A 26,038-nucleotide genomic window follows, 5' to 3' on the forward strand; every position below is an offset into this window, starting at 1 on the left:
AGCATTGTACAGAGTTCAGTCAGGTGAGACACAAGCTATATATACAAGTGGAGTACTCTCCTCCGCGACAGGGAAGAGGCCCTGAAAGTGATGGCCAGAGCGCAGTACTCACTGATGTGCTTGGTCTGCGTCGTAAATCCACTATATCAGAAGAAGTCGGCACAAGTAGTTCTGTAACATTAGCAACTCTGGAGAGACTATAAATTGTCTGTGCAGCATTGATTGAATATTTTATTTGGTGCCATATGCTGTGGAGGGAGCACTTCACTAGTGAATATGGAGTGGTAGATCTCTGCAGATCAGGGGACTGTGCCCCCCTCATTTTATGATTAGTGGGGGCCCCAGCAGTTGGCTCTCCAACTATAATTGATAGCATAACATTAATATGCCTTTATTATTTTACTGGGAATAGCTTTATTGAAGTCGCCCCCTTCTGCCCTGTCTGCAAACCATAGATAGCGCCATCCCCTTTGTGAAGTTTGCCACCAGCTGAAGATGAAGCTTCCTGCAGGAATTTTTTTCTTTTCTGCATTATTTCTAAACATCTGATCATACAGAAAATGCTGTAGACTAAAGGTACCTTCACGCTGAACAACTTAACAACGATATCGCTAGCGAACCGTGACGTTGCAGCGTCCTGGATAGCGATATCGTTGTGTTTGACACACAGCAGCGATCAGGATCCTGCTGTGACATCGTTGGTCGGAGCTAGAAGGCCAGCACCTTATTTCGTCGCTGGATCTCCCGCTGACATAGCTGAATCTGTGTGTGTGACACCGATCCAGCGATGTCTTCACTGGTAACCAGAGTAAACATCGGGTTACTAAGCGCAGGGCCGCGCTTAGTAACCCGATATGTACCCTGGTTACCAGTGTAAATGTAAAAAAACCCAAACACTACATACTTACATTCCAGTGTCTGTCGGGTCCCCCGGCGTTCTGCTTCCCTGCACTGTGTCAGCGCCGGCCGGCCGTAAAGCAGAGCACAGCGGTGACGTCACCGCTCTACTCGGCCGGCGCTTACACAGTGCAGGGAAGCAGAACGCCGGGGGACGCGACAGACATCGGAATGTAAGTATGTAGTGTTTGGGTTTTTTTTACATTTACACCGGTAACCAGGGTAAACATCGGGTTACTAAGCGCGGCCCTGCGCTTAGTAACCCGATGTTTACCCTGGTTACCCGGGGACTTTGGCATTGTTGGTCGCTGGAGAGCTGTCTGTGTGACAGCTCTCCAACGACCACACAGCGACGCTGCAGCGTCGCTAAATGTGACGGTACCTTAAGGCTCCATTTACATGGACCGATTGGTGGCACAATACGACCGCCAATCTGTAAACCTTTACTGGTCTGCAGTCGTTTAAATGCCTGCTCCTAATGGCAGACCAAAGTAAACTTATATATATTGAGCAATTTGTAATAGATCACTCAATGCGCACAGGCTGCCATGATTCTCTGCGGCATGAGTCCTCTTTAGGCCATGTTCACACTTCGCGGTTTTTACCGCGGATCCGCGGCGATTTTGATGCTGCGGGTCCGCAGCAGTTTCCATAGCGTTTCCATTAACATGTAAACCCTATGGAAACCGCAAACCGCTGTGCACATGCTGCGGGAAAAACCGCGCAGAAACGTAGCGGTTTAAAACCCGCAGCATGTCACTTCTTTGTGCAGAATCGCTGCGATTCTGCACCCATAGAAATGCATTGAACCGCTTACTTCCCGCATGGGGCTGTGCCCACTTTGCGGGAAGTAAGCGGATAATGCGCGGTTGCTACCCGGGGTGGAGCAGAGGAGACTCTCCTCCAGGCCCTGGGAAGCATGAATAGTGTAAAAAAAAAAATAAAATAAAATGACGCTATACTCACCTCTCAGCGCTGCCCGCGGCCGTCCGGTCTTCGGTTTGCTGTGCGAGCAGGACCTGCGGTGACGTCGCGGTCACATGACCGTGATGACGCCGCGGTCACATGACCGTGACGTCACGAAGGTCCTTCTCGGCACAGCAGCTTTGGAATCGGACCGCCGAGGAGATCCGGACATCAGAGGGTGAGTATAACCAATTTTTATTATTTTTATCATTACTATTGATGCTGCATATGCAGCATCAATAGTACAGGAGTAATCCCGCAGCGGAAACCGCGGAACAAACCGCGATAAATCTGCAGGGATAACCGCAGCGGTTTTGCCCTGCAGATTTATCAATTCCGCTGCGGGATAAACCCGCAGAGCACACCGCAAAGTGTGCACATGGCCTTACACGGGACGATACGCCGCCAAGAAAGGTGTGGGTTTTTTTTTGTTTGTTTGTAGAGCGCAAAGACAACAAAAAAAAATCAGATCAAACAATAGTTAAGTGTTTTGCTCTGTCAGTGGGTGATTGACAGCCTGATTACACGAGATAATCATGACTTTTTTTAACATCACTCGTTCACCTGTTATTGTAAATGCGGCTCAATAGTCAGGACAACTATATTTTTTTCTGTTTTTTTCTGTAATTGAACTATTCATTTCTATATTTATGTGCTATTAACCCCAGAATCTGTATACATTAAATATAATTGCTGTGTTATGTACGGTAAGTGACACGGCTGTCTTTATCATAACGGGGGCTTGTAAACTGCTCTTCTGTTGCCCAACTAACATAAAGGGACTTTGTTAGCACACAGTGACTGTTAAAGCACAAGTACAGGGGTTAGCACATCATGGCGGGGGCAAACAGATCAGCGGGCTTTCCCACCTACATACTTTCCATTCTATAGCTCTATAAAGGTAGGGGCGGTGATAGAGATGGGAAGGTGCACTGACTTTCTCGCCACGCCAAGGATGCACAGGTGTGCCTATACGTGGTTTGAACAGTAATTCTGTGCTGACAGACTTCTATTAAGGCTGTGTGCCCACGTTGCATTTTGTAATGCGTTTTTGCCACAGCGGAAATGCATAAACGCTTAAAAACCACTTTCCCATGTAATCCTATGGGATTCCGCAGTTGCTGTGCCCATGCTGTGGATTTTCCCACTGTGGAATCTCATGATGGTAAAATCCACAGCATGTTCATTATTTCTGCAGAATCGTGGCGATTCCGCTGCCATAGGATTGCATTGAAACGCTCACTCTCCTCCAGGCCCTTGGGAACCATATTTCTGTTAAAAAATAAATAAATAAATTAAAATGAAAAATAGAGATATACTTACCTTCTGATGGCCCCCGTAGTCGTCCTGCCTCTCAGCGGTGCACGCGGCAGCTTCCGTTCCCAGGGATGCATTGCGCAAAACACCTGAGATGATGTTGCGGTCACGCGACCGCGACTTCACAAAGGTCCTTTGCGCAAAGCATCCCTGGGAACCTAACGAACCGGGAGCCCTGCTGAGGAGATCGAGGGGCCGTCGGAAGATAAGAAAAACCATATTTTTTATTATTTTTAACATTCTATCTTTTACTGTTGATGCTGCCTGTGCAAAAGCTGGTCACACTTGTCAAGCACTATGCTTCACAAGTGTGACCAACCTGTCAATCACTTTTCCAAGCGTTGCTTCAAATCGCTTGGAAAACGCAAGCATTCTGCAAGCTAAAAACGCTTGCAAAATGCTTGTGTTTTGCTGGGAAAAAGCATGCTAATTTTGCATGCGTTTTACCCGCAGCAGAGAGTTGCGGAAATGCTGTGGACATTTCTTCAACGTGGGCACACACCCTAAGGCTATGTGCACACGTTGGGGATTAGTCTTAGGAATTTCTGGTGCGGATTCTGCCTCTCCTGGCAGAAAACGCACCTGCGGATTTGTCAAGTTTTTTGTGTTGTTCCGCAGCGTTTGTGCGTTTTTGCTGCGATTTTCTTGCGGATTTGCTGCGTTTTTTACCCCTGTGGTTTTCTATAAAGGAATTGGGTGCAAAAACGCTGCAGATTCACAAAAAAGAAGTGACATGCGACTTCTCTTAAACCGCAGCGGATTTTCCGCAAAGTGTGCAGAGCATTTTTTTTTTTATCATTGATTTACATTGTACTGTAAATCAATTGCGGATTCTGCACCTCAAAAAACGCTGCGGATTCGCAGAGAATCCGCAACGTGTGCACATACCCTAATACAACCACTCGGGGACTATAAAATCAAGTGTAGCGTTTTACTATACTAACATTAGAAATCTTTTAGTGTCTTTTTTTTTTTTGGAGCCTTACCTAAAGGCTTTTGACTGATCTTGGTTGTCCAGTCTGATATTGATGACCTTTTCTTTTGAATAGGAGTTGTTCTGCTGTACTCCGCAGCGGCCACTACACACTGATTCATAGCTGTCTAGTGCACCTCCATTCATTGCTTACATCCAGCTGTCATTGTAAGCTGATAGATGGTGATGTCGTGTGTCAGACCACTACTAATAGGATATTGATGACCTTACTGTGGATGGGTCACCAATATATGACCTCTCATCTCTTTTAAGGCATTAGTTTTCATTCCTATAGTAAAACAATACATGTAATGTAATGCCAAACTTCAGGACTGATAAATAACGGCTTATTCATGTGTAAGTCTATTATGTATGTACGTGTGTATATTAGACAATTTATTATGAATTAAATTCCTATTCTAAAACTGACTTAATTTTTAGATTGAAGAAGAATCAAATGGAGATTACTTTGATATAGAAATAGGAGTCTCTGACCCGGAGAAAGTCGGTAAGTACTTTTACAGAGTTGGGGTTTTATCTTTATGTACTATTCTTCGTGGGTCTCGTTAACGGCATCTGGTTCTGGTATATTAAGCCGATACCCATCTAGTAATGCGTGCTGTATGCTATTATTACACATGAGGTCATTATTCCTTGTCCGAGAAAAATAATTAGATTTTCTTTTCATTTTAGGCGATGGGATGAATGCTTACATGGCCTACAAAGTAACAACGAAGGTTAGTTTTAGCTATATTTTTCATGTTCGTACTAGCAGAAAATAAATACAGTAGCCTATGTATAAACCAGAAACTGTGAGAACCACCAAGCATGTGGCACCAAACTACAATATGTGGAATTACACAGCCCCAGGAGAACAAAATGGAGCAGAAGGAATCATGCTATGCTTTGTGTAATTTGGTTTTGGGATGTCTGGTTCTGTACTCCCACATAGGCGTTTATATACATTTCTGACCACATCTGATCCACAGTATCTGAAACTTATTAAATCAGCACTCCCATCAAAGTTCTCTTCTTAATATATTGCAGTCATTTATATTATACAGCACTTTGTCATTACAATTGCTCATTTCGTCCTTCTACCCAGCACATTCTTTTGTTTTCCATTAGGTATATAATATCAATGAGGGGAATGAATTTGGCAGGGACAAGACTTTGTTTCTGCATAGAGCAGAGAAGAATTTACTGGGTAGAAATTCAAAATGAGCGTGGTTTAGACTTACCACGGTATATTTTGGGGGAAGGAAGAGACTATAGAATGTGGATAAAATGTATCCTTTTTTTATTTAACTTTTAAAACCAAAATGTTAGTGCAAAAATGTACTTATTTTAAAGTTTTTACTTCTGGTGACCACATTAAAAGCTGGAAGAACATAAGGCCAAACTGATCAGAAGTGTCAGCAGGAGACAGAGGGCCCAGCCGGGCCGCGTACAGTCACCGATATACATGGGAACACTATAGGCAGTTCTCAGTCCCAGGGTGCAGGGTCGCTTGAGGTTGTGTGTAGTCGCTCAGTTATTTCCTCACACAGCAGAACCTCTTCACAATGTAATTGCGTTACAGACCGGCAAGGTGTATGACATTGGAGAGCTTGGTAATGACCATTATAAGTTATACACCAGTAAGGCAGAGGGGCGAATAAAGTAATATGCACCACAGATCTGACCTCAGGATTATTAGCGATGATTGTGGTAAATATTATTTCTCCATTCTGTAGTGACACATGAAGCTTACAATACATTATATATGTTTTTATCCCTCTAGACGTCTCTCTCGATGTTCAACAAGAACGAGTTCTCCGTGAAGAGAAGGTTTAGTGATTTCCTTGGGCTCCATAGTAAATTAGCTACAAAATACATGCACTTTGGATATATTGTGCCTCCAGCTCCAGAGAAGAGTATTGTAGGTAAGACTGTGCTGGACTTTGCAGAATCACTTGTGTTTTTCCCACGGAGATAGGTGTCTGTTTTTTACCCACAGTATAATTCTTGAGTAATTTTTTTGAAGTAGAAATTCTGTAGAAATGGCATTACTCTCCCACAGGAAACAGGTCATCATGGGATAGAGATAAGTAGTTTAAACAATGAGGTTATAAAATGCCACTGACAAGCTTGTATTACATAAGTCACTTGAAAGGAAAAGGAAGGAGCTGCAGGAAGCTGAGCCCTCCTTGTAACCAGGGCTGTGGAGTCGGTAAGCCACAGTTGCGACTCCGACTCCTGGATTTTATCAGGTTCCGGCTCCGACTCCTTCATAAATGGCCAATTCGTAACAATAAATTTACTGTTGTAAAATATTAACATCGTGCTTATTCAGTTTCTCACCATCATATAAGAAATCAGACCACTTAGAGCAAAAACTATATTTATTAGAGTACAATTAGAATATAGCAAATAACTTTTATAAACTTTTCTAAACTCTTGTAAGTAAATATGCAATAAACACTGTTATGCAGTTAATAAGAAGAAATCTATAAATTTGTCCTCAGAAAAAGTCTTGCCTCTATCAGATCCTCCTTCATGGATGCCCTCAAATCTGATCTAATTATTTTGAGAGCAGAGAACAACCTCTCTACACTAAGGCTTCTTTCACACTAGCGTCGGGCTCGGCCCGTCGCAGTACGTCGGGCCGAGGTCCCCGACGCTAGCGCTGTCTCCGCCGCACAACGGGGGCAGCGGATGCCCCATTGTGAGGTGCGGGGAGGTGGGGGCGGAGTTCCGGCCGCGCATGCGCGGTCGGAAAAAGCGGACCGTCGGGAGCAAAAAACGTTACATGTAACGTTTTTTGGTCCCGACGGTCCGCCACAGCACGGTGCAACCGTCGCACGACGGTTGCGACGTGTGGCAATGCGTCGCAAATGCGTCGCTAATGTTAGTCAATGCTGAAAAAACGCATCCTGCAAGCACTTTTGCAGGATGCGTTTTTTCGGCAAAACGACGCATTTGCAACGTATTGCAGTTAACGCTAGTGTGAAAGTAGCCTAACTTGGGTTGGTGGCAAAGCCGTAACCACTCGGGCAACATCTCTGGCAATGTCAGGATACAGAGGAATCGCTTGTTGCACTGTTATTTTTGATGAACGGTCAAATTTCTCAATTTCTTTTAGTGCACATGAAAAATTCTGCTGAAATGTACTGGCTGTGTTCTTTGATGGGGATGACTGTTCTTCTATGCGGGAACGCCTTGCACGGTCCTTGTGATCCAAATATTTTTCGAAATTAAATTCTTCATCAGTTGATGAGGGTGAAGATGTGGCAGGATGACCAAATTCTTCTTGTTCCTCCTGACTGTTCTGCAACCCTTTCATCCTTACTGCTATTTCAAACAGAGCTTCTTTTCCTTTAGTTAGCTGTTGATCATGTAGAAGAATCCGATGCATTGGGTCTAACAAACAGCTGCCAAAAGAATGTTGTTTTGTGTTTCATTGATGTAGCAATGCCACTTGCAATTAACCCTCCTCTTTCCGACAGGCGAAACATCAGGTTCTTCCACTCCTTTAAGAAAATACCTGGAGTTAAGTCCTCTGCTTGTAACTTTTTAGTCACTGTAAATGGGTGCTCTAGCAATTTTTCCAGCTCAGTCACCTGATTCCACTGACTTTCATTTAGCGTCAGTTGAGAGTCAGCCATGTCTACAAGAAAGGTTTTCAGTACAACCAAGCGAGCGCTGAATTATTAAGTAAGTACTGCCCCATCGTGTGGCTTGATCAATAATTGCCCCTTTTCCAGCACGTCTCTTCAAAATTGAGTGAACTTTAGGGGTTCTGGCAACAGTAGCCAATTTTCTCACCTTGCCAATCAGTGCAGCAGCATGTCCTTCTTGCAGACTGTCTCTTATAGCCAGCTGTAGCGTATGCACAGCACCGCGCATGTGATGAATGAAAGAACGTATTGACACAGTTTCAACAAGATCATCTAAACTATCATGTTGCTGTTCATCTGAAGCAACTTCCGTTTGCTCCTCAGTTACAATACTGTGTTCCTCTATTTCAAACATTTCTGCGTCTGTGGACCCAGAATGTTCTTCTAGCTGCTGGTCACAATCATTACTCTCATTCATTAGCTTAATAGTACTTATATTATCATATTTGAAGCATTGTCAGTTACGACAGAACTTGCTCTTTTTTAAGTTCATAGTCTTGCAGAACCTTTTCCACCAAGACCTGGAGAAACTCACTGGTGTGATGAGCTTTGGTGTCTTTTACTGCCAGTGTCTTGGTAACTATTTCATTTTTGTCACAAACAAATCGGACATTGATGGCAAAATAGTTCACTCTGTGACGTGTGCAGGCATCCATTTTAAGAAACAGAAAGCGTCCCTTGAGAGTTTTCTTAAGTTCTTCCTTTTGTTTAAATGCTTCTTCGATAACTAATTTTCTAATACTCTCTCTCTCTCTCCAGAGAAACACCAAGCTTGCGGGCCATTTCCCCATCCAGACACATAAAAGCTGGTCGTGAAAATAATGAAATAGGCACACTATCCTTTACAACAAGCTCTATGATCTGTTTTTTAAATGTATCTACTGTCATTGTCACAGTAACTTTGTCACTGACAAAATATCTTGCAACTGATGGCTGCAAAGTTCTCTGCTCCTTTGTTTGGCTGGAAGAGCTGGGCACTGGTTCATTGGTTTGGATGCAGTCTTTCTCATCCACTGCTTTCAGTACTTCTGGATGAAAGCGCTGTAAATGTCTCTTTAGATTAGAAGCTCTGGTAGGAGCATTTTTATCTTTGCCTGAATATGCACTGATCTTGGCTTCACAGCATTTGTTTTCGTCTGGATCATTTGTCATACACTGACAGACATAATGTTTTCTATCTTGAGTGATGGTGAAATGTTCAAATACAGCTGATTTAATGTGATGCTTCTTTGACATTCTCAGGTTTTTAATTCTGCATTCACAATCCAAATGACAATTGTTTTTCCTAAAAACAATTGTACAAAATTATTGCCAGGTCGTACAACTGATATAGTGGTCAGTAATACTGTTGTTCCTCATGTACTCACAGTTAACTGATGCAAAGTTTGTTGAAAGGATAATACTTCTTACAGTCTTCCTCTTCTGAGTAGCAGCTGTGAGATGCTTGGAAGACGCACACCTAGTAAACATCTAGTTTAGAGGAGGAGCTTTACTACTAAGAATTTGCAACACATTTTCACTTTCAGTTTCATACATTGTAAGTAGGGGGGTTGGGGCAGCATGAGGTTAACCAAGTATAAGATTAGATAAGGGCAGTGGAGAACAGTGACACACAAGTAAGAAATGTCTCGATCTCCAGCAGAACTGCTTATCACTGTTCATAGTTTGATAGAACATATATATTTGAGTAACATTTATAAAATTCATATGAAAGTTCAATTATGAAATATTAATACATTTTTTTTTAAAGCTGGAGTCAGTACATTTCTACCGACTCCGACTCCAACCAAAACTAACTCCGACTCCACAGCCCTGCTTGTAACATTGCCTTGTTTCCAGCTGGTAAGACACACGGTGGATCATACTGAGCAATGATCTGCACTCACCAAGCACTCGGTGGACTTAAAGGATTTTACCAAGCAGGTTACACCACCTACCACTCGATAAATCAGCTGGCTAGCACAGCTCCATGGATGGCAAGGTTACACCACCTAATGCCGTAGACTGACTGTAGCAGGTTAAACCACCTATACTACATCAGCCGTGCAGTTGGCTACCTCCTCTGTTGATCCTCAATTTGCTATATCAATCACTCAACTTGAAGCAGGTGAATCTTTTACCAATCTTTTCAATCACTTACAAGTTTCCTCTAAAATAGGCACAGTTCTTTTCACTTTCAATTTCATACAGTACTTATTGCTTTAAACACAAATCTCTCAGCATGTACTAAACCAAGGACAATATTTGAGCGCAGCTCCATGCCCCCCTTTCTCTGGCACACAGCAGTGAGATGAGAGATCATAAGCAATTAGCGCAGCTGTCTGCTTCCCTCCTCCCATCATGTATTCCGCGCAGATAAGAGCTCGGTGCCTCCTACACAGAAACGGATTGCAGCAGTTTTCAGACTTAATCTCTACAAACATTCATCCTCTCGGAATTAAAAACAGTTTCTCTATATAGGCAAATCACTGCATAACTTGAAAAAGCTGATTCTGACTGCGTCCGGCCAAACCACATATAGACACACATAGAAACCTATCCAGTATTAAACCATATATAACACAGGTTTCCAGTCCACCACCTGACAGCACCATTGGAGGACGTCCTTCTTATCCGCAGTGGGACAGGAACCACAAGTTAAAAGGACCCTCCCCACTCCACCCACCAGTGTTTTTCCTGTCCCACTGCGGATAGGAACTGCAAGACGTAGCCTCCGACGGTGCTGTGCAGATGGTGGGGATCGGGGGGCCCAGCCTTTCCCTTCCCCGCCGCAAGATATCTGCGGCTGATACCTGCGATGGGGGGTCCCTCAGCCTCCCCCAGTGTAGCGCTGCTCCTGGGGCCAAGGTCCGTTTCTCCTTGCTGGGGCTCTCGGCCCGGGCGCTGTCTGCTGCAGCGGCGGCTGTTCCCGCATGTGGCCGCAGCCGTTTCGGCGGGGGCTCTCTGTGCAGCAGCCGCTGCCGGCTCCAGGACACGCGGCTGCGTCACTTCCGGTTGGCGCCGCGTCACTTCCGGTCGCGGCAAGCATCGGACCGGAGGACGCCAGCGGCAGCGCCGGCCTTCAGGAAGGCCTTTTCTCAGCATGGTCGACCGCGCGGGGCGCGGTAAGGAGGCAGGATCAACCAGGTAAAACCTATATAAGCATACAATGGGGGTCGTTGTTCCGCCGGCTATCCTGACAAAAGGTGCACACGGCTGTATTGTAATATTATCCTCATCATGGAGGACACTACCAGACCTGAGGGGACTGACCAGCTTCAGGGGCACGTGAGTAGGCTATGTAAAGCCATACCACAAAGCCCACCCCTCCCCCTCCCCCCCCGCTTCCCTACTTACGGTGCCACGTATGTCTATTTACCCTAGCCTGAGCCTCCCATCCCCACAACTGAAAGGAAAAAATCGGGGAAGAATAAATGCCCGATTTGTGCCACTAAGTTTCCAGAAAATTGGCGGAAACCATTGTGCAGATCGTGCACATCCAAAATTGTGGGTGATGAGCAGACGGCACTACTATCCAGCATGAGGACCATGATTCGACAGGAGGTTCAGGCTTCTATCTCAGGCTTGAATCTTCCCCAGACTCAGTCAGAACCACAGACTTCACGGAAGAGGCCAAGGGAGTCTAGCCCTTCTTCCGAGGGTGAGGTTTCGGAGGATTCTGACCAGGAAGAAAGAGACGGATCTGTGGGCAAAGGGAAGAGATATCTCTTCGCCGCAGCAGACACAGATGAACTTCTTTATGCTGTACGTAACACCATGCAGCTACAAGATACACCAGAGGAAACCTCGATCCAGGACGAGATGTTTGGCGGATTACATGCCCAGGTGACAAAAGTCTTCCCCGTCAACAACCACATCCGTTCCATGATCCTGGAAGAGTGGCAGGAAGCGGAGAAGAAGCTAGTGATTCCCAGGGACTTTAGACTTCGTCTGCCCTACAACCCTGAGGACATTAAAGTGTGGGATGAAGTTCCCAAGATCGATGTCCCACTAGCAAAGGTGGCGAAGAAGACCTCAATTCCATTTGAGGACTCTTCCGCGTTAAAGGATCCTATGGATTGTAAAGCGGATGGTTTGCTAAGGAGAACTTGGGAGTCCTCCGCGGCAATAATATGGGCCAATATAGCGGCAACTTCCGTAGCCCGGTCAATGCACTTATGGATTGACGACTTAGAGGATCACCTCAAAGCCAAGACTTCTAGAGAGGTTATCCTTAAATCATTGCCTTTGCTCAAACTCGCAACAGGCTTTATGGCGGACGCTTCTGCCGAATCTGTACGGTTTGCGGCTAGAAGCGAATCCCTGTCTAATGCGGCCAGAAGAGCCATATGGCTAAAGACCTGGTCGGGGGATCTCCAGTCAAAAAATAAATTGTGTGGAATCCCATTCTCAGGAAATAAAGTATTTGGGCCGATTCTAGACGATATTCTAGAAAAAGCCTCAGATAAAAAGAAGGGTTTTCCTGAGGAGAATACCAAAAAATATCAACCCTTTCGTAGGTCCCGACCTGGTCAGAGGACAAACTACAAGGGGAAAGGAAAGACTGGGAGGTGGTCTTATCCCAAGGGTGGAAAGGGTAGAGACTCCATCTTCCCTAGTGCAGGCACACCAAAGTCAAATAAATGACATAAAGGTGGGAGGTCGATTACAGAAATTTCTAGGGGGTTGGCAGAAGGTATCCCAGAATCCTTGGATTCTACAAGTAGTTGCACAGGGATACAAATTAGAGTTCTCCAGCAGTCCCCCAGAAAGATTTGTAGTGACCCGACCTTGCCCGCTCTCCGACTCCTCCATGTGGACAAACATTCAGGAGCTGTTAGAATTAGAAGCGATTGTGCCAGTTCCCATCTCAGACAGAGGCAGAGGCCATTATTCCCATTTGTTTTCAATAAAGAAACCATCCGGAGACTCCCGGACGATTATAAATTTAAAACCATTAAACAAATGGGTCCGATACAAAAGATTCCGGATGGAATCTATAAGATCCACGACGCCTCTAATAGACAAAGACATGGTAATGTGTACCCTAGACCTAAGCAACGCATACTATCATGTCCCGATACACCTCTCCTACCAAAAGTTCCTGAGGTTCGCCATAATGAACAGGGGGATTGTACATCACTTCCAGTTCAGATGTCTCCCCTTCGGGCTTGCTTCAGCGCCCAGAATCTTTACCAAGCTGATGTCGGAAGTTGTGGCCTATCTAAGGAATCAGAATGTGACCATAGTCCCATACCTGGACGACTTCCTGATAATGACGAAATCACAGAAACTCCTCAAGATAGACTGCACGTTCACTCTTTCCATCCTACAGGAGCTGGGGTGGATCGTGAACTGGAAAAAGTCCTGCCTGGTCCCAAATTCCAGAATAAAATTTTTGGGAGTGATCTTAGATTCCAATCTAAGAACATCTTTTTTACCAGAAGACAGACAAGAGACCTTGATCAGGCACATCCACCATTTCAGAAGAAGTACCCCCTCCATAAGAGAGGCAATGAGGATACTCGGTTTCATGACCGCATGCATACCCTGTGTGAGATGGAGCCAATTCCACTCGCGAAAGTTGCAAAGAGAAGTCCTAGGATCTTGGAACAGAAAACAAAGTTCCCTAGACAGGAAGATGCTTGTGTCTCCTTCGGTAAAGAAATCCCTAACCTGGTGGACCACACCAGCGAACCTGAGAGAGGGAGTTCCATGGATACTCGATCCCTGTGTTACGGTTACCACAGACGCCAGTCAATACGGATGGGGCGGTCATATAGGGAGAACATACTACCAGGGAGAATGGACTCCTCAAATTGCCGCAAGATCGTCGAATTTCAGAGAGCTGTACGCGATCTGGAAAGTGTTGTGCCAGGCCCAGTCATTGGTCCGAGACAAACACGTGAGAATACTGTCCGACAATGTCACAGCAGTGGCATTTCTGAGACACCAGGGAGGTCCGAGACATCCACCACTGCAACACTTAGCAGACCAGATTTTCAGGTGGGCAGAAAGATCTGTCAAATCCATCTCGGCAGTTCACCTGGAAGGTGCCAAGAATCAGGTTGCAGATTTCCTGAGCCGAAAGTCGGTACATCCCGGAGAATGGGAATTGAACCCGGAAGTATTCAGCAGTCTGTGCCAGAAATGGGGAACGCCTCAGGTGGACCTCTTTGCCACCAGGTCAAACACAAAGGCCAGAGCATTTTTTTCTCTGAATCCTCTAGATGGAGCCACAGGAGTAGACGCCTTGTCTCAGTATTGGGGAGAAGGTCTCCTATACGCTTTTCCGCCTCTTCCTCTGATACCGAAGACACTCGGGAAGATACGAGACGAAAGAGCAACCGTAATCCTGGTGGTTCCTTTCTGGCCGAAAAGGAGCTGGTTTTCTCTACTGTCCAGGATGTCAACAGAAGAACCAGTCTTTCTACCGAACAGGCAGGACCTTCTACTTCAGGGTCCAGTATTCCACAAGAATCCAGACTCTTTTCACCTATCTGCTTGGATCCTGAACGGCAAACCCTAAGATCTAGAGGCCTGTCAGAAGATGTCATTACCACACTACAGGCAAGCAGAAAGCCGGTGACTTCGGCGATTTACAACAAGATCTGGAAGCGGTATTGTTCCTTTCTGGGAGAAGGTCATGTGGATACTTCAAAACCAGATATCCCCAAAATCCTCGATTTCCTGCAACTCGGATTTGACAAGGGCCTTCGGCCTAGCACTCTAAAAGTACAGATTGCAGCACTTAGTGTATTTTTTGATACATCACTAGCCTCCCATCCCTGGATAGCCAGATTTTCCAGGGCCACACAGAGAATGAGGCCACTTGTGAGGAAATCAACTCCTCCTTGGGACCTAAACTTGGTCCTTAACACTTTGTGTAAAACCCCTTACTTACTGTCAGAAGATATGGACATAGCCAATCTCTCCTTTAAAACCGCCTTCCTGATTGCCATCACATCGGCTAAAAGGCTAGGGGAGATGCAGGCTCTTTCTATCCAGAACCCATATCTTCAAATCTTTGACGACAGAATAGTCTTCAAACATAACCCAGCTTTCCTCCCCAAAGTAGTATCATCTACCAATCTAAATCAGGAGATAATCCTTCCTTCTTTCTGCCAACACCCTAAAAACGCAAAAGAAGGGGTCTACCATAACCTTGACGTTAGGGAGACTGTTCTAAAATACCTGGGGGCGACAAAAAGCTGGAGACGGGACACTAACTTATTTATTCAATACGGTGGTCCAAATAGGGGTTGCAAGGCAGCAAAATCAACCATTGCAGGTGGATTAAAAACATGATTAGCCTAGCATATACAAACCAAGGGAAAGATCCCCCGGACACTCTTAGGGCCCACTCAACACGAGCCATTTCTACATCATGGGCAGAGAAGGGGGGTGCCTCAGCTGAGCAAATCTGTAGGGCGGCGACTTGGACTAGTCTTTCTACCTTTGCTAGACACTATAAATTAGATGTCGTATCAGACCAATTAGCCTTTGGTAGAAAAGTCTTACATGCAGTAGTCCCACCCTAGTTAACATCCTTTGGTATTCTCCAATGGTGCTGTCAGGTGGTGGACTGGAAAACGGTAATTAGTTCTTACCGGTAATTGTATTTCCAGGAATCCACCTGACAGCACTACTAGTTCCCTCCCACTGCAAACTTTTACTACTGACTAATGTGATGTAACATTGGTGTGTAATTGTAAATAAACTCTCTTTTTTGCATCCATCCAGATGTGGTACTTAGAAAATCACTGGTGGGTGGAGTGGGGAGGGTCCTTTTAACTTGTGGTTCCTGTCCCACTGCGGATAAGAAGGACGTCCTCCAATGGTGCTGTCAGGTGGATTCCTGGAAATACAATTACCGGTAAGAACTAATTACCGTTTTCTCTGAATCTCAGATGTAAATTAAATGTACATTAAAAACATCCACAACTCATTCATACATGCTCATTCAGGGATTGTTTTTTTTTTTTTTTCCTTTCACTTTTTAGTTGATTTTACAAGAAGAAAATCCCTTATCTCAATCAGAGCTTCTCATAGACATACATACATACATACAAGGTTCACACAGCCTGCCTATTTTGCACTTTGGAATTAACACAACTCTATATAAATAAAACTGCAGCAGTGTCCACTGACACTCTGAAAGCACTTTAAGGCCAAACAACAAAAACCACGGCCTTATACAAAATACAGCTTCATATAATGTACTGCCAATCCAAAATGACCAAAATAACAACACTGCACAGTCTATCCCAGCTCTTGTATTACACACACTAAACAAATACATAACCAATTAGGATATTGACAAATAATACAGATAACAATTATCACAATTATCATCTTATTACTCTATTATTCAACTCTCATACGGACATAAACAGACAAAAACACACAAAACTCACTGGTGATGTGGATTCTTTGAACCTTTTACCCAGAGGTATGGACAGATCCAGAAGAGATTGCAGGTGCAAACCAGATTGTAAGAATAACATTTCTCACCTTGCTGCAGCTGTTGTTTGCATGTCCAATCTCTCAGGAAGCTCCCACATACGGATTCCGAATAGGCTGGTTACACGGCCCCACGTTGGGCGCCAAACTGTCGTAGCTGTTTTCATTCTGACCCAAATGTCAGCACGCCAGATCACCAGTGAGGCCTAATTGTGGAATTACGCCCACCATTTTACAAGCGCGCTTGGAGACAAAAGACACCTCACACATATCCTGTGAGCAAGTCACTTTTATCTGATATATTAAAAGCCAAAGCAATGTTTTATACCATTTACACAAAATGCATTTCAATGTAACTCATGTAGCCCCCACCATCACCCAGGGTCATACTGACCTTTATTCCTCACAACGTACCAGAAACATGTTGTGACTGACTATTGAGAACATACATGATAAGAAGTGTAGTCTCCTTGAAGGGGAGACCATCAGACTACTGCGTTAACAGATTCTAGTAATTCTAGCAATTGAAGGCAAGAGGCACTTAAAGGCAAACTATTAACCCTTCTATAACACTACCTAATATCGCTAGTTGATAGTAATGAAATTGCTTTGTTTTTTTTTTCTTTTTTTGCCTTCACACTTCATAGTCATTTTGTATTTTTCACTTGAGACATTATTAACTGGCTACCTTTTTATAACCCCCTCTAATCTCTAGATCAAAGTAGGAGCAATCCTAGGAAAGCGTCATGCTCCTTCTCGTTTTATTGGCTCTGCTTTTATAAAGTTCTTCTGGCCGCCTGTTATAGCCGATGCTTGGTCATGCTGCCTGTGAGCTGACTGTAGCTGAAGCTTCGCTGTCTCCTTATTCTATTGATTAGCAGAGGCTCCCGCAGTCAGATCCAAACGTAAGGAGCATTGATCTCATATCCTAGCCACATAGATGTTTGATAGATGCAGCTTGCACCTTCGCTGAGCATTGTTTTTGAGGTGGGTAGGGATCACTGAGGCTGGTCCTACTCCTACCACCAATCATCTAAAAAAGAAATCCTACCACAAAGAATAATTGCAGAATTTTTTTGCATCTTAAATGTAACATATCATCTGTACAAATCCATAGAGAACCAACGTGAAATCAATTTGAGGAAGAAATGAAAAAATTAAAATGTGGTTGCAGAACTGTGAGCACCCTCTTTAGATTTGTGGTTGTGTTTAGAATTGGCCAGTCGCATTTACACTCATGTTAAATAGTAGTCCGCACACAATTTCTTTGCAGCATTAGGAATAACATCTGCCACTTTTTTAGAAAAGTAATACAGATTTAAGTATTCTTGGGTTTACAGTAGTTTAATATTTTTATTTTAAAGGCATGACTAAAGTTAAAGTGGGAAAGGAAGACTCTTCATCCAATGAATTTGTTGAAAAGAGAAGGGCTGCTTTGGAAAGGTAAATTATCATAAATATTGGATGTTTTTCTCAATCTAGATCTAGATCTAGATCTACAACACACATTACACTTCTGTAGATGTTGACATTTACATTAGGCCTCACTCAGACATACTGTATATACAGTCATGGCCGAAAGTGTTGGCACCGTTGTTGTTTTTTTTTTTTTTCTAGAAAATAAACTTTTTCTCCAAGAAAATTACTGCAATAATGTTTTTTGTTATACACGTGTTTATTACCTTTGTGTGCATTGTAATAAACCCCCCAAAAAAACAGAGGAAAGAAAGGTAAATTGGACATCATTTTACACACCACATCAAAAATGGACTGGATAAAATTGTTTGCACCTCTCCAAAATTGTGAGTAAACAACTTTGTTTCAAGCATATAATGCCCGTTCGAACTTGCCTGTGGCAAGTATCGGGTGTGGGCAATATGAATGATAACCATACCTGAAACCAGATAAAAAGGGGAAAAGTTAACTTCATCGTGTGTGTGTGTGTGTGTGTGTGTGTGTGTGTGTGTGTGTGTGTGTGTGTGTGTGTACGCGCCACACTAAGCATGGAGAACAGAAAGAGAAGATAACTATCTGAGGACCTGAGAACCAAAATTGTTGAACAATGTCAACAATCTCAAGGTTAAGGCCCCGTCTCACATAGCGAGATCGCTAGCGAGATCGCTGCTGAGTCACAAGTTTTGTGACGCAACAGCGACCTCCATAGCGATCTCGCTATGTGTGACACGTACCAGCGATCAGGCCCCTGCTGCGAGATCGCTGGTCGTGTCGGAATGGCCTGGACCTTTTTTTGGTCGTTGAGGCCCCGCTGACATTGCTGAATCGGTGTGTGTGACACCGATCCAGCGATGTCTTCACTGGTAACCAGGGTAAACATCGGGTTACTAAGCGCAGGGCCGCGCTTAGTAACCCGATGTTTACCCTGGTTACCAGCGTAAATGTAAAAAAAAACAAACAGTACATACTCGCCTTCTGATGTCCGTCAAGTCCCTCGCCGTCTGCTTCCTGCTCTCACTGACTCCCGGCCGTACAGTGAGAAGTGAGAGCACAGCAGTGACGTCACCGCTGCGCTCTGCTCTCAGTGTACGGCGGCTCAGTCAGAGCAGGAAGCAGACGGCAAGGGACCTGGACACCGAAAGGCGAGTATGTAGTGTTTGTTTTTTTTGGTAACCAGGGTAAACATCGGGTTACTAAGCGCGGCCCTGCGCTTAGTAACCCGATGTTTACCCTGGTTACCCGGGTGCTGCAGGGGGACTTCGGCATCGTTGAAGACAGTTTCAACGATGCCGAAGTCGTTCCCCTGATCGTTGGTCGCTGGGGAGAGCTGTCTGTGTGACAGCTCCCCAGCGACCACACAGCGACTTACCAACGATCACGGCCAGGTCATATCGCTGGTCGTGATCGTTGGTAAATCGCTTAGTGAGACGGGGCCTTTACAAGTCCTTCTCCAGAGGTGTTGACGATCCTTTGTCCACGGTGTGCAACATAATCAAGAAGTTTACGACCCATGGCACGGTATCTAATCTCCCTGGACAGCAGAGATGGTGGATAAGCAGCCCCAATCAAGTTCCAAATAAATTCAAGCTGTCCTGCAGGCTCTGGGTACATCAGTGTCAGCACAAACTTTCCATCAACATTTGAATGAAATGAAACACTATGGAAGGATACCCAGGAGGGCTTACTGCTGACGGTTATAAAATAGGCAGATTTCAGTATGCCAAAATATACACCTACTTCTCACAAAATTAGAATATCATCAAAAGTTAATTTATTTCATTTCTTCAATACAAAAAGTAAAACTCATATTATATAGTCATTACAAACAGTGATCTATTTCAAGTGGTTTTTTTTTCTGTTAATATTGATGATTATGGCTTACAGCCAATGAAATCCCAAAAAGTCATTATCTCAGTAAATTAAAATCATGAAAAAAAACCTGCAAAGGCTTCCTAAGGGTATGTGCACACGTTCAGGTTTTTTCACATTTTTTAGAGATAAAAACGCTATAAAAACTGATTAAAAATGCATACATTATGCATCCTCTCATTTAGAATTCATTCTGCATGTTTTGTGCACATGGTGCGTTTTTTTCCGCGAAAAACGCATCGCGGTAAAAAAAAGCAGCATGTTCATTAATTTTGCGGATTTTCCGCGTTTTTCTCACAATTCTATGCATTTGGAAAAAAATGCATCAAAAACGCATGAAGAAACGCAAAAAAAACGCATGCGGATTTCTGGCAGAAATGTCCGGTTTTTGTCAGGAAAATTTCTGCAAGAAATCCTGACGTGTGCACATACCCTAAGTTTTTAAAAAGGTCCCTTGGTCTGTTTGAGTAGGCTCCACACACTCCACAAGGAGGGAAAGCCACAAAAGGTCATTGATAAAGAAGCTGGCTGGTCACAGAGTGCTGTATCCTAGCATATTAATGGAAAGTTGAGTGGAAGGAAAAAGTGTGGTAGGAAAAGGTGCACAAGCAACTGGGATAACCGCAGCCTTGAAAGGATTGTTGAGAAAAATTTGTGGGAGATTCACAAGGAGTGGACTGCTGCTGGAGTCATTGCTTCAAGAGTCACCACACACAGATGTGTCCAGGACACGGGCTACAAGTGTCGCCCGAAGCATCTTGCCTCGGCCAAGGAGAAAAAGAACTGGACTGTTGCTCAGTGGTCCAAAGTGTTGTTTTCAGATGAATAAGTAAATTTTGCATTTCATTTGGAAATCAAGGTCCCAGAGTCTGGAGAAAGAGTGGAGAGGCACAAATTTCAAGCTGCTTGAGGTCCAGTGTGAAGTTTCCACAATCAGTGATGGTTTGGGGAGACATGCCATCTGCTGGTGTAGGTCCACTGTGTTTTATCAAGACCAAAGTCAGCGCATCTACCAGGAAATTTTAGAGCACTTCATGCTTCCCTCTGCCGACAAGCTTTTTGGACATGGAAATTTCATTCTGCAGCAGGACTTGGCACCTGTCCACACTGCCAAAAGTACCAATACCTGGTTTAAAAACAGCAGTATCACTGTGCTTGACTGGCCAGCAAACTCGCCTGACCTTAGACCCATAGAGAATCTATAGAGTATTGTCAAGAGGAAGATGAGACACCAGACCCAACAATGCAGACAAGCTGAAGCTGCTATCAAAGCAACCTGAGCTTCCATAATACCTCAGCAATGCTACAGACTGATAGTCTCCATACCACTCTGCATTGATGCAGTAATTGATGCAAAAGGAGCCCCGACCAAGTATTGAGTGCATTTACTGAACATACATTTCAGTAGTCCAATATTTCGGATTTTAAAATTTTTCAAGCTGGTGTTTACTGAGATAATGACTGTTGGATTTTCATTGGCTGTAAGTCATAATTGTCAACATTAGCAGAAATAAACACTTGAAATAAATCACTCTTTGTAATGACTCTATATAATGAGTTTCACTTTTTATATTCCAGAACTGAATGAAATAAATGAACTTTTTGATGATATTCTAATTTTGTGAGAAGCACCTGTTGCAAGTCAAAATCCTTCTAGGAAAGCATCTTGTGAACTGATGAGACCACGCTAGAGCTTTTGGGTAAAGCACATCATTTTACTGTTTACCAAAAACAGAATGAAACCTACAAAAAAACACAGTACCTACAGTCAAATATGATGGAGGTTGAAAGATATTTTGGGGCTGCCTCTGGCACTGGGTACCTTGACTGTGTGCAAAGCATCATGAAATCTAAATACCAAATAATTTTGGTTTGCAATGTAGTGCTCAGTGTCAGAAAGATGGGTTTGTGTCCCAATTCATTGGTCTTCCAGCAGGACAATGATTCCAAATACTCTTCATGAAGCGCTCAGAAATGGATAGAAGCAAAGCATTAGAATATTCTGCAGTGGCCAGCATTGAGTCCTGATCTAAATCACATTGAACGCCTGTGGAGAGACCTTTAAAACCCTTCAAATATGGCAGACCTGGAGCATTTTACAAAAAGTGTTTAAAAAAATTCCAGTTGAAGTGTAAGAAGCTTGTTGATGGTTATAGGAAGTGATTTATTGCAGTTATTTGTTCCAAAGTGTGTGTAACCAAATATCAAGTTGAAGGTGGCCACAATTTTGACCAGTCCATTTTGGGAGTTTTGTGTGAAACCATGTCCATTTTGCTTTTTTTTTTGTTATTCCCAGGAAATAAACGTGTATATCAAAACTTGTAATTTCAATAATTATCTGGGAAACACTTAATTTTCTGGAACAATTTCAAGATTGCCCATATCTAAGAGCATGCAGTCTTAATCTTTTTTGTGAATGAAAATATATATAGAGAGAAGTATAGAGGCAGGGACGTAATTAGTGTGTATAGATATATATTACACCATGCTATACAGTGGCTTTCAAAAGTATTCATCCCCTTTGCTTTTTACCTATTTTGTTCCATTACGATCTGTTTTAAATATTTTTGTAATCAGATGTGTGTAATGCATCAGCACTGAATAGACTGTTAGTGAAGTGAGAAAAATATAGGCATTAATTTAAATTGATGGCTTCAAATAACTAGAAATTGTCATGTGCACATGTATTCACCCCTTTTGTGATGAAGTCCCAAATATTTTTGGTGCAAGCCAATGCCTTCAAAAGCTACATGCTTAGTGAAAGGAAGCCCTCCTGTGTGCAATGTAAGTGTTCTGAAAGGCCACAGAGGCTGCAGCACCACTAAACAAGCACCATGAAGACCAAGGAGATCTCCAAACTAGTCAAGGACAAAGTTAAAGGGGTTGTCCACTACTTTCAATTAACCCCCCAATGTATCCCCCTGGGGCCCCTAATGAATTGTGCAAATACCTTCCGTTGCCGTTTTCTCCTGTGAGCGGTGCTATTCTGGCGGCTGAGTCTGGGTCACGTGACCCCCAGGCTGCAGCCGCCGCTTATTTCCGCCAACGTCATGTCAATTTCCAGACTCTGGAAATTGATTTGACGTCAGCAGCAGGCGTGACCCAGCCTCAGTCAGCAGTCACTCATCAAGAGTGACTGGGCTGTGGGCGGGGCTGGGGGCTGCCTGCGGGGCTGTGCTGGGGGCGGGCTGAGCTAAGCAGGGATGATTGTGCAGGCGTCGGGGGTCTGCGTGCGGGCGTCGGGGGTCTGCGTGCGGGCGTCGGGGGTCTGCGTGCGGGCGTCGGGGGTCTGCGTGCGGGCGTCGGGGGTCTGCGTGCGGGCGCCGGGGGTCTGCATGCCAGCGCCCCGGTATGTGCGGGCCGGCGCCGGTATGTGCGGGCCGGCGCCGGTATGTGCGGGCCGGCGCCGGTATGTGCGGGCCGGCGCCGGTATGTGCGGTGGGTCTGCTGCGGGGGTGGTCATTGGTGCGTGTCTGTGTGCAGGCATCGTCCGATGGGACTACAAGTCCCATTGGGCTCTGCCTGCTACAGTGACAGTGAGTGACACATTAGCCCATGATGGGACAGTAGTAGTCCCATCAGCCGGCTAATGTGTTGAATGTAAAAAAACAAACAAAAAAAACATACATACATACATACATACATACATACATACATACATACATACATACATACATACATACATACATACATTGCAGCATGCCACGACATGCAGCATGCCACGACATGCAGCATGCCACGACATGCAGCATGCCACGACATGCAGCATGCCACGACATGCAGCATGCCACGACATGCAGCATGCCACGACATGCAGCATGCCACGACATGCAGCATGCCACGACATGCAGCATGCAACATACAAATAGACATACAGTACATATAACACAGATTACATACTCACCATCACTTGTCACTTTGTTCCCCGAAGCCAGTGTCATCTTAAAAAAAAAAAAAAAAAAAAAAAAAAAAAAAAAAAATTAAACAAAAAATATACTCCCTGATCCGCAGAAATCCAATTAAAACGAGTGTCCCTCGACGATCTCCCGTGGAGAGCAGGAGCATCAGCTGATGCGACCGCTCTCCAGCGGCTCCAGGAATACAATGATGGAAGGTATCCTTCCACAATGTATTCCTCAAAATGTATTCCTAATCTCACTTTTGGCATTGCTGTGTGAGAAAGTTCCCACGCAGCTTTTTGCCATAAAGTGAGACCAGTGAACTATGATAACCTCTCAGTGATGCACTGCAGGAGCCATTGTCTCCTGTCAGTGTCACTGAAGGTCCTATAGAGCAGTGACATGACCCGATGTCACTGTTCTATAGGGGAGATCATCGTGGGACACTCGTTATTAATTGGACTGCATCGGACAGGGAGTATATGGCTTATTATTTTATGTTTTTTTCAGGCGCTGAAGTATGGTAAGTATGGTTAAATGAAGAATATTAAAATACTTTTTTCTGGCCTTTTTTTTTTTTTTTTTTTTTAACTCTTTCACTACTATAGGATTAATAACGGATAGGTGTCTTATTGACGCCTCTCCATTATTAACCTGGCTTAATGTCCCCTTACAATAGCAAGGTGACACTAACCCCTTATTACCCCATATCCCACTGCTACAGGGGAGTGGGAAGAGGGGGCTAAGTGCCGGAATTGGCGAATTTTACAGATGCACCATTACCTGGGCGGCTGCGGACTGGTATTTGTAGCCGGGGGGTGGCAATATCCATGGCCCCTCTCTAGGCTATGAATATCAGCCCGCAGCTGTCTGTGTAGCCTTTTTGGCTATAAAATATAGGGGGACCCCACGTCATTTTTTTTTGGGGGGGGGTCCCCCTATTTTAATAGCCAGTAAAGGCTACGCAGACAGCTGCAGGCTGATATTTATAGCAGGCTACAAATATTGGCCCCCGGCCGTCGGCTTTCCCCCTCTGGCGCAGAACATTGCGCGGGAGCCCACGCCATTTTTTTTTTTTTTTTTTAAACTGAAAGTGTTCATTAACCCCTTTCTGCCAGCTGACGCAATAGTACGTCAGCTGGCAGTATCCCCCGCTTTGAGGTGGGCTTCGGCGGTGAGCCCCTCTTCAAAGCCGCAACATGTCAGCTGTTTTCAATACAACCAAAAAATTTACATGATCGCTAAACGGCGTAGCGAGAAAAAAAAATCAGAAGCCAAAATTGTTTTTTTTGGTCGCCGCGACATTGCATTAAAATACAATAACTGGCGATCAAAAGAACGTATCTGCACAAAAGTGGTATCATTAAAAACGCCAGCTCAGCACACAAACAATTAGCCCTCACCCAACCCGATATCTCAGAAAATATAGACGCTACGGATATCAGAAAATGGCGCAATTATTTTATTTCTTTTTAGGAAAGTTTGGAATTTTTTTCACAACTTAGATAAAAAATAACCTAGACTTGTTTGGTGTCTATGAACTCGTAATGACCTGGAGAATCATAATGGCGGGTCAGTTTTATGCTGTGTGCACATGTTGCAGATTTGGGTGCAGAATTTTCTGGACAAAATCTGCATCTCCTTGCAGAAAACGCAGCTGCGTTTTTGATGCATGTTTTTCACGGTTTTTTATGCCGTTTTTTTTGTGCGGTTTTGATGCAGTTCTTGGTGTGGTTTTCGTTGCGTTTTTTGCGTGGTTTTGATTCAGGTTTTTTATGCCTTTTTTAATGCAGTTTTTGGTGAAGTTTTGAGGCAGTTTTTGGTGTGGTTTTGATGCAGTTTTTGGTGTGGTTTTGATGCAGTTTTCGGTGTGGTTTTGATGCAGTTTTTGATGTAGTTCTTGATGCAGTTTTTGGTGCGGTTGTCATGCGTTTTTGATGCAGTTTTTGGTGCAGTTGATGCAGATTTTGCTGTGGTTTTGATGCGTTTTTTGATGCGGTTTTTAGTGCGGTTTTGATGCAGTTTTGATGCTGTTTTTGGTGCGTTTTTGTATGCGTTTTTGAAAGCTAAATAAAGATATATTATTGAACAAAAAAAAGATTTGTGATGTCATTATTGTCCAACCTCCTCTTTTATATTTGTCCAACCCACACTCAATTGCACACAGACAGATAGATGATAGATGAAATGGATAGACAGATCTACATATAGATAGATCTATAGATGCATACATCTATCTATTCCTATATCTATCTATTTAGATGTATGGATAGTGTAGGGTGCGTGTCCACTGTCCGGATTAGGCTACTTTCACACTTCTGTCTTCTGGGCTCCGTCGCAATCCGTCGTTATGGGCAAAAAACGGATCCTGCAAATGTGCTTGCAGGATGCGTTTTTTGCCCATACACTTGTATTAGCGACGGATGGGCACACGTCGCATCCGTCGTGCAACGGATTCGTCGTGTTTTGGCGGACACGACGCACAAAAAAAGTTTAATGTAACTTTTTTTGTGCGACGTGGCCGGATCTCCGCCCCCTCCTCCCCGCTCATCACAATGGGC

General features: G+C 44.1%; 1 protein-coding gene across 1 annotated transcript in view; it reads left to right on the forward strand.

Moving 5' to 3' along the window:
* SNX2 (sorting nexin 2) overlaps positions 1-26,038 on the forward strand; it is a 75,396-nt gene that overhangs the window by 19,780 nt on the left and 29,578 nt on the right. Inside the window, exons 4-7 of the mRNA XM_077291006.1 lie at positions 4,595-4,661; positions 4,847-4,890; positions 5,937-6,078; positions 17,619-17,697. Of these exons, the coding sequence (XP_077147121.1) occupies positions 4,595-4,661; positions 4,847-4,890; positions 5,937-6,078; positions 17,619-17,697 (332 nt within the window). The remainder of the gene's footprint in view (positions 1-4,594; positions 4,662-4,846; positions 4,891-5,936; positions 6,079-17,618; positions 17,698-26,038) is intronic.

The sequence above is a fragment of the Ranitomeya variabilis genome, chromosome 1, assembly GCF_051348905.1.
Source record: "Ranitomeya variabilis isolate aRanVar5 chromosome 1, aRanVar5.hap1, whole genome shotgun sequence".
NCBI classification, from domain to species: Eukaryota; Metazoa; Chordata; class Amphibia; order Anura; family Dendrobatidae; genus Ranitomeya; species Ranitomeya variabilis.